The following is an 18,689-nucleotide window of genomic DNA, read 5'->3' as shown; positions in this document are numbered from 1 at the left end:
ATTGCTCTCCATTTTGTTCTTTATTTGAACCTCGAAATACTTTTATTTTTACACGTGGTACATCCCCTGGAAGAAAATAAATGTGAATTAAAAAAGTGAATTAATATAACCACTGGCACTTAGAAAGGTTCGAATAAACTATTTTATAGAAATATAATTCGAACAGTGGAATTCTATATCTACAACGTATAATGTAATATGCAAGAATAAGTCAATCTTATTTCAATCAATTTATAAATTATCGTTTGAAAAGTACATGGTATAAAAGATTATATTTGTAATCTTACCAATTTCCATAGCATCACTCTGCATAGTTGTTTTTCCTCTATTACCTTTTACATTCATAAATATTATTAAAGTGAGAAAACAAAGTAAGCTGACAATTTTCTAAAATAATACACAGACATTTTCACTTATAATAAAAATCATAATACATATTACCAATATTAATGATATGCAACTTACCAACGATTTCATGGCGATAGATGAAAATACAATGATATTTTCGGGTAGAGCGAATCCTTTATGTAGTGATAAATAGTATTTGGAGCGTAACCGAATCAGATCTGTATGGTTTTCAGATACTTTCTGTTACAGAGAAAGTTACTTTTTTACAAATAAGAATGAAAACCTCGAAACATTAAAATAGATACTACTTACACGTTACAATGCAGACGATAAAATTCGCGGTTACGTCTTCTTATTTCACAAAAATTACTCTTTATATTTAAAATTTTTTTAAATAGAAATCTAAGAATAAAAGAACAGGAATCACAGAAATTTTCGTATTAAATTTAACAATTCATAAATTTCAATTTTCGTTCGTGATTTAGTAAATGGATTAGAAAACCATCTATCGACAATATACAGAAAGCAATTTTTATCTAATCGTCGTTTTGTAAACGCGGTATCCATCTAATGGAAAATATACGTCATGAAAAGTGGCGAAACATGAATTTACAAAAAGAATAATTACATCTATTTACAGTTGCTAGGTATTACACATATACTCTAAGTACAATACGTTTTATATAATTCTTTGAACAGAATAGCTCGCGGTCTTCGTGCAGATGTTTGTCTTGAAAGGAATCACAATAAATGTAACCAAAAGTTATTGTATTAATATGTATTTATTGCATCACTAAAACATATTATTTTTCTATTATATTGCATTATATTGCATTTTACTTATACAATGCAATTAATTTACTTTTTGTACAATGGATTATTAGGATTCATTTGATTGGAATGGTTATCCAAATCCGCCTTCGTCCCTGATCCATGATATCCTGTTTGATGTCCTGGGCCAGTAGGTCTATGAGTTGGATTACATTGCTTTGTTCTATTATCTTGTGATGCTTTGTCCATCTATTGAAAAAGAAGAAAAATACAAAAATATAATTTGTTACACGCATGTACAGAATACATGGATAGATTTTACTACGTTACTATAAATTGATGTTGTGTGATATTATCCCTTTTACTGTTGAATTATATTCCAAGATAAGATGCTCAATGATAAATCAATTTTACAATCATTTGATTACACAATATAGGGAACGGATTTCACCGAATATTAGGGTTTCAGCAGAGGAGGAATTAAAGAAAGTAAAGTAAAATTTCTGACTTTTTTCTAGTTTACCCAAAAATATTAAAGTCAACAAATCATCATAATCATCGTTACATAATCAACTAAATCTATATAATAAACAAAATAATTGGCAGTTGACTAAGAATATAAATATTCTTACAGATAAAACATACGAATTTATATTGATTTTACTAATCTAAATAATTTATTTTATATTCCTAAGAAAAATTCTAGTTTAACATAAAATAATACACTTACCTTGCGTAGTTTATAGTTATGAGTGAAATTTCGTAAAGACGTATGCTTTTGCGCTTTGGTAGATTAATTGTGTCTCCAAGCAGGTTCAACGCTTTATATATGCACATGCAATTGGAAAAGAGGGGATATGGGTTTCCCCTGAATCCTTACAGGGATTCTTACAAGTTTTTATCAGAGAGGAAATGACGTTCTCATGCTTATAGTTCTTATTATTTCACAGTACAGGTGCTCCATCATGCGGCCAAATGCCGAAGGTGGTCCACACTAGCATATACAAGAACCTATAACTTTAGTGATCTGCCCTGTTTGGTTGATCATAGTTCTATACTACAAGAATCTGTTTAATTGTACGGTTCTACAAAAAAGTTCATACCAACTTTTCTATTTATTTTTCTATTGCATCATTCCACTCATCCATTATCGTTTGAAAGGGAATACTCTCTTTTTTTCTAAAGAAATATAGTAAACAATTAATTTCTCTTTCTTAGGCAACTTACAATTAGTTTAATTTTTGCGCGATTTTGTTATTCTCATACATATCTATTTCGGATAGGAAAGTAAATTATGAACTTTCCCGTAGAATCGTACAATTAAATAGGTTCTTGTATCGTGGAACTAAATAGGTTCTTGTCTATGCTAGTGTGCAACTAAACAGAGCGGATCTCTAACTTCATAGGATTTTGTATTTACTAGCATGGATCACCTTCCAGTATTGTCTGCGTGGTGCAGCACTTCCTCTCTGCTTTTATATCGGGGAATTTTAATTGTAGTAGCAACGGCTAAATGAGACGTGCACCAGCCTTACACGTTATTGGGATTACCCATTTAGCGATTGGTATACCGGATGATATTTTTGCCATTTAACATAGCAAATTTTAATAACTATGATGCTTAGAATTTACAATCTTTAAATTCAAAACATTTATCCGTGAAATATATATTTACCTTTTAGCACAGCAAGAAGGCAAAAAGACCAAAGTGGCAAGAGTGTGTAGGCTAAGTTGCAATAAATCGTAGGCATAAGTGGAAATAGATTATAAGCATTAGTGTTAGATTAGAGATAAGAAGGCGATTAGTGCAATAAAGAGCTGTAAAGAAAGCTGAAAGTTCGTCCAAAGCCGAGAGGCACGGACTAAATAAAATAATAATAAATAATAATAATAATATATTTACCTTTAATTTAATTTATGATTTAACATAAAATTTATATTTATACAGGGCCTGTACATATGAAACATAAATTATATATTTGTATGGTTGATAAGCTGTTTATATACTATAAATTATAGCAGAGAGGAAATTTCCTTTTTGATCATAGATAAATAATTATTACAATTGTATTACTTTGTAAAATATGTTTCAATTATTACAATTTGTTTACTTTGCTTCTCTTTTTTATTTAAACATATATCAAGCTATTATGTCTTATAAATATAGTATACTAACGAGCATATATAATATTGTTATCCACTGAGTAGTTATGTAAGGATTTGTTTTGTATAGATTACTCATTGCGTAGGTTAGCTTTACTTATTAGAATGCATGAAAGTTCAAGATCACTGTTAAGATATACAATAAAATTTTCATTCCAAACTTAATTAACTTATGCCATTGATTGCTAAAAATACGAAAATATAAGAATCGAAAATTCTTTCCTTTTTCGAACTGTTTCTTACGATTTATAATAACTAAAAATTTGATATTGTTAATTGTTAGTTCAATTTACGACAACTTATATTTCGCTTAGACATGTATTTGAATATTTATGATGATTATAAATGATATGTCACAATTTAATGGTCGTTAAAAATAATTTATATATATTCATATTTAAGACAAAAGATTAACAGAAAATATACACATATACACTTGTATATACAATTGATATATAAAATTAAAAAAATTCTCCTATAATTGATATACGTTGTAGGAATGATTGAGATTGGCAAGATAAAAGCTGATAATTTATTTTTGCAGAATTATTTGTTGGATATAAATTCTTTTTTCGAATGTTCTCAAGCAATATCTGTGGTTCAAATCTCGATTTTATACTGTTTTGTTTGATAAACGATTCTGTGTTATTTTTCGTAGCAGAAGTAGGATAATGCCCATCAGAAGTAGTATAGGTGTCATAAGTATCAATATTTTCACTGTCATCAGCTTTATAAATTCCTGAAGGAGGCGCAGCAACTTGTACTTTCAAAGATTCAGGTTCTTCCTGACAAAGACTTCCGGACAAAGCTTGAGGATTGTTTGTGTTTATTTTACTTTCTTCTTCTATTGCTATCGCTTCATCTACTTTGCCATTTATAAGTGGCAAAGGATTGATTAAATTTTTGTTATTATTATTCTCTACATTATTTACAGAAGTGTGCCTCATTTCAGATAATTTTACAATTTCAATTGGTTTATCATCGTTTCTATCTTTTATATCTTTTGGATACAAGGCATGCTCTATATTTTCCTTTTCTTTTACGTCATTTACAGGAATGAATTTCCATAACATTGCTTTTTGGTCTGAAAATAAATTCTGACTTCTATGACAACAGTACAATGCTCCAGGATCTATGGGATGTGCTTCTGTATTAAAAATATATCCTCCTGCATCTACAATACATTGACCCCATTGTGTTTCTATAATTTCTCCTTTCTGACCAGAATTATGAATAAAATTATCAGGATCGAAAAGGAGATAAAGATATTTAGTTGTTTCTGCCAAGAAAAAAGACTCCATTCTATCAGCCTTTCGGTGGTCCCTAACATCATTGATAGTTGCATAGCCACACGTAGTTTTAGCACTATGTTGCAAACTTCTTAATATATCTATTCCTACCTGTATGAGGTAAGGATCTCCTGTAGCTCTATATAAGTACATAACTGATTCTATGAGTTCTGGTCTTAACGGGTAACCTTCCCTGTTAGTACCTGCTTCTGCTTGTGGTATGTTATAAAATTCTGGTGTGAATCCAAATTGTTTCCAAACTCGATGATAATTGTGCAATGACTTCATTGCATCTCCAATTTCACCAAATAAACTCAGTACTCCAGGCCAATAGGCATCCAAAGACTGAAACACTGGCAAAGTTACTTGACCTTTTGTCATAGAAACCCATAAATGCCAATCCTCTCGTCGAATATATTTCTCAATAGCAGCTTTGTGCTCATGAAAAATTGTTGCTAGTAGTGGATCTTGAAATAATAAAGTGCCTTTTGCTAAATATTCAAAATAAGAGTCAACACCTGCACCAATTCCAGAATCCTGAGCTGTCCAATGACCTGTTAATACGTCTATATGATTACCCACTAATCCAATATTTGATTTGTAATAGTGTAATGCTTTAATAGCATTCATAGCTACTTCTTCATACAATGGATCTCCAGTTAATCTAGACAAAGTTCCAAATTCTAATAGAAATGTTCCGATTCCAGCAGTACATGTGATACTTGTTTCACCTTCAGGTACTCCGTATTTCAAATTAACAGTGCCATACGGCATTCCTGTTGGAGTGTCAAAGGCTGCAATTAAACGTTTTGCCATATCTTCTGCAAGGCGTAATAATGGACCATTACAAGGCCATCCTGGCTCTAAGTTAATGCCTGCTTTACGTGATAAAAGATGAGCACTAAGTAATCCCCCCACTACTCTTATATTAGTTTCAAATACAGATACATTGATATTAGCCTCAAAATCTGCTCTAGCACTTATAATTTCTGCTACACGTCGAAATTCAGAAAAATTACCCATTACAGCGAGGGTATCCAAAGCATCGATAAGTGTTAATGAAAAACTGCCCCATGTATCAAATCCATCACAACTCAATGATCGTAATTCGTCATAGGGATAAGCGTATGTTAAATAGCTCGAATAAGCATGATCAAACATAGATCGTACTTCTTCCCTTAGAGTAATCAAATCTTTTTTCTCGTATTCACGTAGCCCATTTACCAAAGATAAAAAACCAAAACATAACCATGTATCAAAAAGATGCATCTTGATAAACAATCCGTGAATGTTTATATCTCTTTATTAATTGAGACTTTATTAATCACAGTATATGTAAATGCATTAAAATAAAATGATCTTTTTAAACGTAGCATTACTTAACGAAGATGTTAAAAATTATTAGAAACCGGCTTTTGTCTGATATAATACATGATACATGACTTATTCTTAAGTAATTTCTAGCTTGTTTTATAACATGAAGTATGTTGCCTAAACTCATTAAGGGGAGGGGGGAGATTCATAATATTTATATACATAAATGTTAAATATGCATATTTATCTAGTAATAAAAACATCCAAATACATATAAATAAACAGATTAAAGAATTTGTGAATTATTTTACATTCTATGTAGTTTTCATTACTATATCATACTTTATTAATATACACTTATGCATATTCGCTTTTATTTTCATACATCTAAGTATATTATAAAATTGATTAAATTAAGTATTTAGTAAAATATTCAAATCTTTCACAATTAAATTTTTATTGCAGTTTAAAATATTGATAATAAAATAGGGATATTTAAGTTTAATAACAAAATGAAGATAGAGATATTTAATTTTGCTATCCAAATTTTAAAGATATAATATGAATCACAAATTCAGATGAATTAGTTTTAAAGAAATATCTACAAAATTAATTTAAACAACATAATCATTAAGTTTCATAATCAAAAGAAGTTATATTATTATATTATTATAAGATTGGTAGCTACATTATATTTCGCAACGCTGTTTAAAACGAAATATTATAAACGCGTGACAGTTTCACCAGCGAACAGATAAAAAATATTACATGCATAATTATTTTTTCGTACAAGACTTTATTAGTATGCATTTATAAATTAGAATTAATTGAAAATAATCTCCTTATTAATTGTCACAATTATTGCTAGGAATCTAGAACATTTTGTTTCTAGATAATGGCGTAAAATTATTGAATGTATTGTGAATATTCGCATTTTATGTGTCTCATCTGTCGGTATATCCTGACTGAAAATATTATTTGTAAATAACGCTTGTTATATATTATGGGAGCAACATTTTCTTTAAACATACTAACAAAAGTATACGGAAAATCATCTTCCGTTCGCTTAAATATTGTCGATTATTGGTTAAGATTAAAAATTAACAGTCATTCTGTACGATTACGATAGCGATCGACAAAAATGAAATTAAACGAGCTTGTTTATTGGTAAGAAATTTATGTTTTCATCACATTTCGGTCAAGATTATATGGCTGATTGTACATTTAAAACAATTCACGGTTTAGGTATCAGAAGAAAATTGGTACTTATGATAAGCAACAATGGGAAAAAACCGTGGAACAACATATTCTTGAAGGATTTACACATGTTCCAATGAGAACTGCAAAACTAAAAACGGAACTTATTGATGTAGATCTTGTAAGAGGTAATAATAAACTAACAAATTATAATCAAAATTTAACTGTTAAGTTATTCAATATTATGATATTTATATTTACAATCAATTAATATTCTATTTCTATAATATTAATGCATATAGGTTCTTCTTTCCCAAAAGCCAAGCCAAAGCATGGATTGTCAACTGTAGCTTGCTTGGCACTTCAGCGTTTATTGCTTCTTCCTTTATATAAACAATGGTGGATACAGCAAACTAGTTTAACAATTTTTACTTTATTTTTATTATTGTATAGTTTGCAACTGATCAATATGGGTATATATTTTTGTCAAATGTCAAAGGACAATGAAAGTGATGTATGAAATGTTTATTAGTATCACAAATATACATACATACATATATGTATGTATTTATAGATATATGTATAAGATATACATTTACAGATTATATCAACTTCAGAGGTATTAATACCTGCTATTATGATGTTGACATTATGCGTTGTTCATTCCCATATTGTGTCAACTCATTCAGGACCAACAATAGGTGATGGACAAAATAAGCAAAAAATAGTTAGACGTTTAAGACACACTAGATGTCGAATGGGTAAATCCAGGACAAGACAAAACCTGCGTAAGTTTCTTATTATATATTGTAGAATTATTTTATATAATTATCATGTATGTGGATTTCTATTTTAGTTTATATTTACTGTATCCTGTAGGTTTGCATAAAGATTCTAAATCATCTCAAGATACAACATCTGAAAAAGCTAGCACAGTAAGTGATGAAGTATTAACATCTGTGCGATTTGCTAAAAAAGTTGTAATTGAAAATTCTTTGACTGTTAGTCGGTCACAGGTAATTATAATTTATTATTTGAAATATATAAAAGCAGGTTTTTAAAAAACTTTATGCATAGTAGTTCACTTTTATAGGAATTTCTGACAGCTCAAGCATCTTGTGATAATGAGCCAATGAATGCGGCTGTGAACCATCCTTTACCCATAAATGAGGCTTCAGCTAGTCATACTCAATCAAGTTAATACATTATATACTGTACTAAAACTTTCTGTCTTATTGTTAGTTATATGCTTTTGTTTAAATGCAAAGTATACTTCTTTTTGTTATAGATGAAGTTCCAGATCCAAATATAAAAAATATACATCAGGATGATGATGGATTTGAAAGCTTAAATGGAAATGTGTCCAGTGATAATGATAAAAGTGCTGCACGAGTACCAGAGAAATTTAAACATAAACGGGAATTACTTAAAAATAATGAGGAACGCATTCTTTGGTTAGAAGATTCTACTAGTCAACAAGTTTTGCAATCAAAATTTTCAGGTTTGATTTTTGTCAAATTTTATTTAAACATTTCATATAGTAACATTATGCAATACATGATACAAAGTGTTAGTATCTGTTTAAAATAATGTATTTTCATATTTTAGACATATATTTATTTATTAAATCTCTTTAGCAATTCATCTAATATCCTTATTAGCTAAATTGATTGTCTTCCACTTTCCATGCAGCACCTGAATTATTAAAGTCACAGGAAAATTCCTCAAATAGCGAAGCAGAAACTTCTAACAAGATGGTAAATATCCTAATCTTTTTTTTAACTTCCATAGTTTATTTTTCATATTGTTAATTTTTCTGTAATGTATTTCATTATATTAGATAATTATGTGAGTTACTTAAATATAAACACATTAAAATTTTAAGTTATTATTTAAAGGGTAAAGATCAATGTCTAATGGGAATAGGATCAAGGGAAGGACGACAACAATGCGAAAGTGAAGAAGAAGGAGAATGTGAAGAAACAGTCACAAATCATTTAACAGAAGCTACAACATCTGCTACAGAATGGATGGGAGTAACAACAAATAGTGATGAATGTAGCTATAGGTGAACAATTTTTTAAAATCTGAAATTTTATTTAATTAGGTTTAAATGAATTAGACTAATATTCAGTAAAAGATCATCTTACCATTTATATTTTTATACTAAATTGGCTTTTTAAATTTAAATCCTTTTACAGTTCAGAACTTGAAGAATCTGATCTCCATAATGAAACCAACAAAAATTATGGGGAATTTGTTGAACATCCTTTTTCTTGGGAATTTGAATTACCACCCTCCATAATGCTTATTTCTAATTGTGCTTCATACGATCGTGGTAACATAAATTAAATTATAATAATATAGATAAAATTTAGTATTTAATTATAATTTTAAATGTATTTTCTATTATAATCTATTAAAATTTTGCTATATTTTAGTTTCCTGTACTATATGGACACGACGTGATATAAAAAAGGCTGAATTATCGGTGCTGGATATCAGTTCGGCTATTATTGCTAGAGTAGAATCAATGCCTGAGAATATGAATTACTTTTATGGAGGCTTAATGCTTAGTGTGGTATTAGCTTTAATACCATCTATTAAACGATTGAGTGATCATGTTGGGATGGACAACAGTAGCAATGTAACGAGTTCCTTAATACCAAATGACTTGACTTATGTTAATTTAGAAACATATAGTGATATTTTAGCTAAAGTTATAGATTTGACCTTTGGGACAACTCTCTGGTAAGTACGCAATATAAATCATTACATAATAAATATCTTAATGAAATAAAAACTATCTTACATGTAATAAAATATAGTATTGTTGGAAAAATATCTGTAAGAAAATGAATGTTATTATTAATTTCAGGGAACGTATAGTAGTGCTTATATCAGCATTTGAAAGACTTATATTATCCTCTTTATTATTCTTTTTATTAGCAGTTGCAGAACGTACTTATAAACAAAGACTTTTATATGCAAAATTATTTTCACATTTAACATCGTCAAGACGTGCCAGAAAATCTGATTTACCACATTTTCGATTAAATAAAGTACGCAATATAAAATTGTGGTTAAGTGTCAGATCTTATTTGAAGGTAAAATAAAAAAAGATATATATATATATATCTTTTATATATCTTATATATATATATCATACATATATATATAATATATATATGAATGTATGTGTTTAGTTCTAAGCATGTTCTTAATATACTTGTAATATTTCAATCTTTTAAGCAATAACAATTCATTTCCAATGTATCATATATTATAGAGAAGAGGACCGCAACGTTCTGTAGATGTAATAGTATCAGCAGTATTCATTGTTACTTTATTATTGTTATCATTTGTGAGCTTGGAGTTAATTAAGGTAAAAAGAAGAGTATAAAAATGTTACAGTGAGAATATACATATATACATAAAACACTCTATAAGTATAATATTAATATTTGTGATATAGGACCTTGAGAGTTTACATTCCCGATATAACGTTGAAGCATTGTTTTGGAGTTTTTCTCTTGGAATATTTATATTACGTTTTATGACACTGGGTACGAAAATTAATAAAAAATACAGAAATCTTTCTGTATTAATAACTGAGCAGGTAATTAAAATAAATTAAAAACGATATATATAACATATTTAATACGTATACAAAATGTTATTCATATTTGAAGTATTTGATATTGTTTTGTTTTTAGATCAATTTATATTTACAAATAGAGCAAAAGCCACATAAAAAAGAAGAACTTATGGTAGCAAATAATGTACTCAAATTAGCAGCGGATTTGATAAAGGTAGTATGAAAACGCATGTCCTTGTTATTACATTTGTAAAACAACTGATTCAATCAAATAATTAGTATATATTTTGCAGGAACTTGAATGTCCATTTAAAATATCTGGTTTATCAGCTAATCCCTATTTATACACAATTACAAAAGTAGTACTATTATCTGCTCTTTCGGGAGTGCTTTCTGAATTACTTGGATTTAAGCTTAAGTTACATAAGATAAAAATTAAATAAAAAGAGGGATATTATATTAAATATTTATTTCCATATAACTACCTCATGATGTTGAATTATTAACGAAAATAACTTAGTTATTGACATTCTATAGTATTGTTTTAAATATTGAAAGAAAATATTTCATTTCTTAATTTCTTAGTTTACGTATATTACGTATCATTGTTATTTCATGATATTGTTAGGAATTCTGTTTTATAGCGACGAATTAAACCACTAAATTGTTTTTATTTGTTATAATAAAAGTTAATAGAAGTTCTGCTCATAATCATTATAGTAAACTATATTGAAATATTCTATAAAAATGTCAGAAGTAAATATTTATTTCTTTTAAATTAACCGTTATTTTACAACCTATATGCAACCCATATGTATTACAATCTGTTATGCTCATAGCAAAATTTAGATATAATCAGAGAGAAAATTTCCTCTCTGATATAATTGTTCGTTTAATACTTAACAAACAATTTAAATACATATTTATTAATGCTTTCTATACATATATAGAATATCTAAGTATCATGTACATATAATATTGTAAATACTGCTGCAAACAATGCTTTAAGTGGAATATACAAAATATAAAATAAAACAATTAAGTCATGTATATGTATGTATTGTATGTATAGATACACATATACTCTTGCAATTATAAATATTGTGACTTAAATGTAAATTATGTGAATTTTACCGTATTCGATCTTTTTGGCGAATCTGTTTTCTAAAAAATAAAATTACATGCAATATAATCTTAATTTTCATTGAAATACCTATATTTTTCGTCTATAATACTTATAATAATTATAATTATTATAAAATAATACTTATAATAATTATTATTTATCTATAATACTTAGAAATAATAATAAGTAAAATTGTGCATATGTAAAATTCAAATCTCACTTTACTTAAACTTTATTTTTGCTTCCTCATTTTGACGATTAATTAGTAATAAATTTAAAAATACATATAATCAAAATCAAATATGATACCATCGACGAGGTAAGTACAGGTATGTCTTAGGTCCTTAATCAATAGTCAATGCCAGTCAATGATGATCTATGAGTGATACATTCATTGGCTGAGTATAGCTTTCTCAATATAACGAAAGAGAGCGTTGGAACACAAAAGTTTCTATCCTATTGTATTATTACATGAGATGTAATTGAAATTTCAAACAAAATGGATATAAATTTATCTTAAATAACTAAGTGCTGACTTAAAAATAATTTGCGTTCTAAATAAATCTGATACAGCAGTTTTTCTTTTAAATCATAAATATTAAAAAAGTGTCAGTAAACATACAGTATCTGAGATAAGCTGTACCTAACCCAACATTGTTAAATGGTCGGTGAATTAGCGTTTATAATTTTCGGAAATATACGATATTGTGATATAATAAATAAAGGTATTATTACGAAGCTATATGAAATTAATAACGATGTATTATAATATTGATTTACATTACTTGCCAAACACGAAAATCATATGCTTTCACTACCAACTTATATAAAAAGATAGATAGTAAATTTTTTACTATTACAATAATATAATTATCCGTATGATTACATTATCTATCATTCAATTTGCGTATATAGAACAAGCCTTTTTAAAAATAAAATACGTTTATTTAATGTACATGAATTGGAAAATTGAGAAGCAATTCTATTATAGTAAAAAAATTTGTCTATTTTATATGTGTCTCAGATAAACAAGGGAAGATTTCATTATACTGTAATATATACAATTCCATTGATTCAAAACTTTTTTCTGATATATTTTTATACTTTGTACATATTTTCTAAATATATTACATTTTAATAGTGTGTATAGATAAAAAAATATTAAACTTGCATGTAATTTATATTAGCTTACAACAGGAGCATTTGATATATTATTTAAACAAATCTAATTTTCATATCATTAGTGCATTATTCGGACTAGCAACAGGTTCAATTTTTCAATGTTGTCCCTGTCTAGTTTCGGAGCCAAGCAAGTGTGTCAACTACATTCTACAATATTCTGACAATATAATGTATTATTTGTGCAATATGTACTCATGGATATATAATAGGCCCCAAACTGCTAACACTAATGCAAATGTCCAATTTTCGTTGCCATTTTTAAAGTGGTTTCAAATTGATTGGACTTTGGCCTCATTGGTGAAAGTGGTGTGGCCATGCGACGTGCTTGATATTATTTAATCCACGGGTTATTATATACAGAGTTTGTGTTTAAGTTTATGTAACAAATTTTGCTACAAAGATAATTAAAAATTATTTGCTTGTTAGTATATGAATGTGTTAAATATTTAATCAACTATAAAAATTATAAGACAAAATATCCTCTAAATTGAAATTTGATATGTTATTGATAATTAGATCTTACAGTATTTTAGCAGATCCTTGTTATACATATAATGGAGATTGATAAAGAAGTTCCTGAAGAAATCCCTAAATCAAATATGGCTTCTCAAAATGAAAACACAAATGAAACAATTTTGGATAATCAACAAAGCACGTTGGAAATAAATACTGATAATCAAGGTAGAATGTCGGACAGAAGCAATTGTAGTGATATAATGGAAGAAGAAACTATATCTGTTGATGATACAAATGCTTACAATGGTTCTACTACCGAAGACTGTATTATGGAATCTAACACAGATAGCATTGCAGCTACAGATGATTTAAGACAGTTTGATGTTTTGGATGATTTAGAGCGCCATCCAGATCAGAACTGCTGTGATATGGATTCTGATACCAATGAAAGTATGGACTCTGATGTACCTGATGAAGAAATTGAAGCCATGCTTGAAGAAGGTAAATCTTACTATTTCAAAACAATTTTAAATTCAAAATAAATATTGCAATAAATTTTATTGCTATTTTGTAAGGTAAAGTATACAAGGTATTGAGAGAGAAAGAGAAACAATAGTTTATAGTAAGCATAACTTATATCAATATGAAACAAACTTATAAGAATAGGCTAAATTGGAAAACTTATATGTGTCCAAAATAAAATCATAAAAAAAAGACAGAAAGATAAGATCATTCGTTATTTCCTTTTATACTTCTTATATAGATCATGCAGCTGCAGAGTATTTTTTTAGTTAAGTATTATATGCTACTATTAGGTTTACCGGAAGAATTTAAAGGCAAAAGAAAAGACAAGAAGGATAGTGTACCATATGAAGAGAAAGTGAAACTCGTCTTGGATGGTGAGTATTTAAATATTTAATATATAAAAAGATTCCAATATTGTATAAAAACTATAGCAATAGTTACTGTGAAATTATCAAGAAGTTATATATAAAGTGTAACATATAAGAATATAACTTTTTTTTTACAGAAATTGGACATAATCACTTTGATGTACTTCCAGAAGGCTGGGTACAGGTAACACATAATAGTGGAATGCCTTTATATTTGCATAAACAAAGTAGAGTTTGTACTCTTGCAAAACCATATTTCCTTGGACCTGGCAGTGTGAGAAAACACGAAGTGCCTGTTAGTGCAATACCTTGTCTTCAATACAAAAGAGCTCTTCATGAAGAAGAAGAAGAAAGAAAGAAGCAGAAAGAACGTGATCCAAATACAGAAGTGTGTAGCCTCCCTAGTGCAAAAATTGAAACAATTCAAGAAAATCGAGCGGCTCATTCATTAGATAGTAAACAATTAAGAAATTATTGCCAATCGCTATTTCGCTTTAAAGCTATTAAAGTAATGAGATTTCAGTAAGTATATATTAAATAATATCAAAGAAACAATAGTACTCATATAATGGAATAAAACTAGTTAACAAGTTTTAATAAACACACTCCATTATCATTTAGATCGTGGTCAGCAAGAAGAAAATTTACAAAAAATAAAAAACATCGTAAACAACTTGAACGTCCTACTTTACCTGATGGAACAAAACTAATAACGTTTCCAGTTAGTAGTTCTGGACTAGCAGGAAGTAGCAGTGGTAATGTTGGAGATGATAGTACTGGACAAAGACCACCAAAACATTGGATAATGAATCCCTCAGGCAAAAGTTATGTTTGTATACTTCATGAATATGTACAACATGCACTTAAAAAGCAACCAACTTACAAGTTTAAAGAATTAGGTAAGTTGCATAATTCTTCAGCTAGTATATATTAAATTAATCTATTTCTTGCATTTTTAGAAAATGCAGCAACTCCATATTCTGCCGTTGTTTGTATAAATGATATGGAGTATGGAAGCGGTTTCGGTAGTAGCAAAAAACAAGCAAAAGCTAATGCTGCGCGGAAAACTCTTGAAATTTTAATTCCTCAAATGAGAGATAAAATTTCTGGTGATAATGGAGGAGATACAGTTTCTGGTAATAACAGTCGAATGATTAAAGCATCAAGGACAAATTCTGATGCAGATTTATCATTCTTTGATGAAATATCGATCACCGATCCACGAGTCGCAGAATTTTGTGCAAAGACAACTGAACCGTCACCGCATGCTATTTTAATCACCTGCCTCCAACGAAATTATGGTCTTGGTGATATGCATATTAATTACTCTGTAAACACATTAAAACATCAACGCAATGAATTTACAATGCGTGTCGGCAAACATGAAGCTACTGTTGTAAGTAAAATTATAATCTATTAAATTATAATAAATTCAAATTTATATAGTCCCATATTTTATCTATTTCTCTTAAAAAAGAATACGCAACATTATAAATATGTTCTTTTTATTTTAATTCGTTTTATTTCTTTCATAAAGTACCTTTTAATTATAACATATATTTGAAATAACTTTAGGTATGTCGTAATAAGAAAGATGGTAAACAACGAGCAGCCCAAGCTATCCTGCAGCTTATGCATCCTCATATCCAGTCTTGGGGATCCTTACTAAGACTTTATGGATCTCGAAGCGTAAAATCTTTTAAAGAAAAGAAACAACTAGAACAAGAAATCACGTTGTTACAAGGTAAAGCTGCTGTCAATCAACCAAACCACGCTATTCTAAGTAAACTTAGACAAGAAATGCGTAAACTGGCAGAACAGAGACAGGCAATACAACCTATCGGTAAGTTTGTACCGCCGGATTTACCAACTGGATCTGCAGCTAATTTGAACAATGTGGATTTATAACATACTAGTCAACTGTGTATCCTATAAATATTAGTTTATTTTGTAAGTTTTGTAAGAAAGTGAACGTTTTTGATTTACTTTATATTTTATGTTTTGAAAATAAGAGCAAAATATTTTATAATATAGTAATTAAAAAGAAAATGGTGCTGATGCTTATCCATATTTAATATTTTGATATTTTTATTTTTTATGTATCTCGAAATCAGTTTTTATAATCAATTAATACAATGATTAAGAGTATAATGAAATGTGTATATTGGTTAAAAATATTTGGAGATTGTTTTTAAGATTTGGATTTCAAGAACAGTTTTGATATCGAGATATTACAGAATGCTACCTCAATCACATTACTTTTCTTGCACTGTAAATTGTTAAATGTATTTGACAATATTGTCTTTTAAAATCACTATTGTTTTTATACATAAAGGGAATTTAATATTACATGTAAATGATTATTAATTGTATGTTATTTTATATAGAATTACCAAACACATAACGATTCATGAAACATAATCATTTATTTTTAAAGAACTGATTACAGTAAAGTATATTTCAGTTCTATAGACATTAAGGCATCAATCTTGCATATTAATAATGGTTACAATGTATTGAAAAGTATTATAATTGTCCTAATAAATTTATTAATACAATTAGTAGAATATAAATAAATTATCAAATAGTGCATAAAACATTTACATCACTTATCTTCTTTGGCACCTTTGTATGATTTTTTTTTCTATATCACCATTTTTCTTATTCTGCATTTATGTGGTATTTTACTAATTATTTAACAATACCACTGTAAAATTAATGACACAAGTAATGGAACCTATTTCAGAGTTTAAGCTCTCGTCGGAAATATTACAATGTATGTATTTCTAAATTCATTAAAAAGGTATTTTCATTCTTTTACCTTAATATCATGATATTTCAGTAGAAAATACAAACATCAATCTTCATTATTTGTGTATTATAAACTATGGATTTCTTTTGTGTTGACTGTGTGTAAATGAAATTTTTGTTCACTTAATTACAATACAATATGTTATATATATAAATTACTATATAGATAGAAAAATTATGTATTGTAATATAATATGGTGACAGTAAGTAATATTATTAATATAATATTCTAATATTCTATTTAAAACATTGTGAAACTATGTGGGATAGATAAATTTTGTTTGGTATGTGTGTGTGTGTGAGTGAGTGCATGCGTGTTTGGTTCTTTTTATATCATAAAAACTGTTACTTTTTGAAATAATATTGTTTAAAAATATAAGATTTACTGATTGTATAGTATACAAAAGCATTGTGTAATAAACAAAATCTTAAACTTTTTATCAGCTGTTTTAAAAACCTTGTTAAATTAATGCAAGATAAATACATTTACATATATAATAGGCACACATAACAGGACTAGAATTATAATAATTGTAATAAATTATTTTTAAACACGCACATGCATGTGGAACATATTTTTATTATAAAATAAATATATATATATCATATCCTTTATTTCAAAACATAACTTAAGTTACAGATATGTTTTATAGCTATTTGTAACTTAAGCTACAATATATTCTTGTTTTTTCTAATTTCATTTTATAGATGTTGTTAAATTGAAGCAGTTTTATTGAATATATGTATGTATACTGGTCTAAAAATACATATTTAACAAATATTAAATTTTTTATTTTATGTCATAGGATTTGAAAAGTATAAAACTTTCCTATATAAAATTTTAGAAACATTTAATCAATTTAAAAAATTGCAATTAAAAAACAATTGTTATTTTATAATTAAATTAATAATTATATTTTCATATGACAATATACATACTGGTGTAGAAATTTTAAAGTTTAAACTCAGAATATTTATAAATAATATTTTTACAGGTTTCTCCTGAGATTATTGAAATTAATAGTGAGAACTATATTTTTATTTCTTTTTTATAATTTTAATTTATATATCAATTTAACAAGAATGACTATTATCAATATATTTTATTGGTTGAATGTGAATGTCATTTTACGTGATTGCATATTTTCACATGAACACTACTATTATTATTTCTTGTGTAATTTTATATATATATATTATTAATATCTTTATATATATATTATATTAAATATATCTACGTTTATGATTTTCAAATAGTATTTACAATCTATATAAGTATAATATTTGCCTTTATTTTCACACTGACATTTAATGGCACACAAATTATAAAAAATGTAAACACATTATAATATCCAAATTCTTATTAAAACTATAGAAAAAATATATATACTTGTTTAAATGTACCAAAATTTTAGTTAAAAGAATACTTATTTTAATTTAATATTTTAAATTATACTCGGATATAAAAATTTTTGAAAAGAAAACGAAGATATACAAATATAAATACTTTAAAAAACAATAATTATTTTTTATGTAATTAT

General features: G+C 27.4%; 3 protein-coding genes and 2 long non-coding RNA genes across 5 annotated transcripts; 2 read left to right on the top strand and 3 right to left on the bottom strand.

Moving 5' to 3' along the window:
* Window positions 1-23: 23 nt before the first annotated feature.
* On the bottom strand, window positions 24-1,197 carry LOC122570429. The gene is made up of 4 exons (XR_006317813.1): window positions 661-1,197; window positions 466-588; window positions 288-387; window positions 24-66 (listed from the first exon to the last, which is right to left on the bottom strand). It is a non-coding gene; the product is annotated as an uncharacterized LOC122570429 (long non-coding RNA).
* A 2,444-nt stretch (window positions 1,198-3,641) lies between these two features.
* On the bottom strand, window positions 3,642-6,050 carry LOC122569967 (ER degradation-enhancing alpha-mannosidase-like protein 2). Its single transcript, XM_043731686.1, is given in 2 exon segments — window positions 3,642-3,853; window positions 3,855-6,050. Coding segments are annotated over 2 exon segments (2,025 nt in total). The 5' UTR covers window positions 5,841-6,050; the 3' UTR covers window positions 3,642-3,814.
* Window positions 6,051-6,574: 524 nt separating this feature from the next.
* LOC122569966 (protein phtf) lies at window positions 6,575-11,730 on the top strand. Its single transcript, XM_043731685.1, has 16 exons — window positions 6,575-7,052; window positions 7,131-7,270; window positions 7,385-7,596; window positions 7,684-7,870; window positions 7,962-8,098; window positions 8,176-8,278; window positions 8,371-8,583; window positions 8,775-8,839; window positions 8,981-9,150; window positions 9,284-9,420; window positions 9,524-9,833; window positions 9,961-10,189; window positions 10,372-10,467; window positions 10,558-10,701; window positions 10,799-10,894; window positions 10,974-11,730. The coding sequence occupies exons 1-16, from the start codon at window positions 7,027-7,029 to the stop codon at window positions 11,121-11,123; spliced, it is 2,415 nt and encodes an 804-aa protein (XP_043587620.1). The 5' UTR covers window positions 6,575-7,026; the 3' UTR covers window positions 11,124-11,730.
* On the bottom strand, window positions 8,591-10,183 carry LOC122569970. Its single transcript, XR_006317637.1, has 4 exons — window positions 10,048-10,183; window positions 9,895-9,927; window positions 9,233-9,405; window positions 8,591-8,898 (listed from the first exon to the last, which is right to left on the bottom strand). It is a non-coding gene; the product is annotated as an uncharacterized LOC122569970 (long non-coding RNA).
* Window positions 11,731-12,061: 331 nt separating the features above from the next.
* Window positions 12,062-18,003, top strand: LOC122569968 (microprocessor complex subunit DGCR8). Its single transcript, XM_043731687.1, has 7 exons — window positions 12,062-12,531; window positions 13,514-13,945; window positions 14,260-14,343; window positions 14,475-14,859; window positions 14,959-15,236; window positions 15,297-15,733; window positions 15,913-18,003. The coding sequence occupies exons 2-7, from the start codon at window positions 13,543-13,545 to the stop codon at window positions 16,243-16,245; spliced, it is 1,920 nt and encodes a 639-aa protein (XP_043587622.1). The 5' UTR covers window positions 12,062-12,531; window positions 13,514-13,542; the 3' UTR covers window positions 16,246-18,003.
* The last annotated feature ends 686 nt before the right edge of the window (window positions 18,004-18,689 follow it).

Source organism: Bombus pyrosoma, linkage group LG8, assembly GCF_014825855.1.
Source record: "Bombus pyrosoma isolate SC7728 linkage group LG8, ASM1482585v1, whole genome shotgun sequence".
NCBI lineage: Eukaryota > Metazoa > Arthropoda > Insecta > Hymenoptera > Apidae > Bombus > Bombus pyrosoma.
This window is presented reverse-complemented; position numbering and strand designations above follow the sequence as displayed.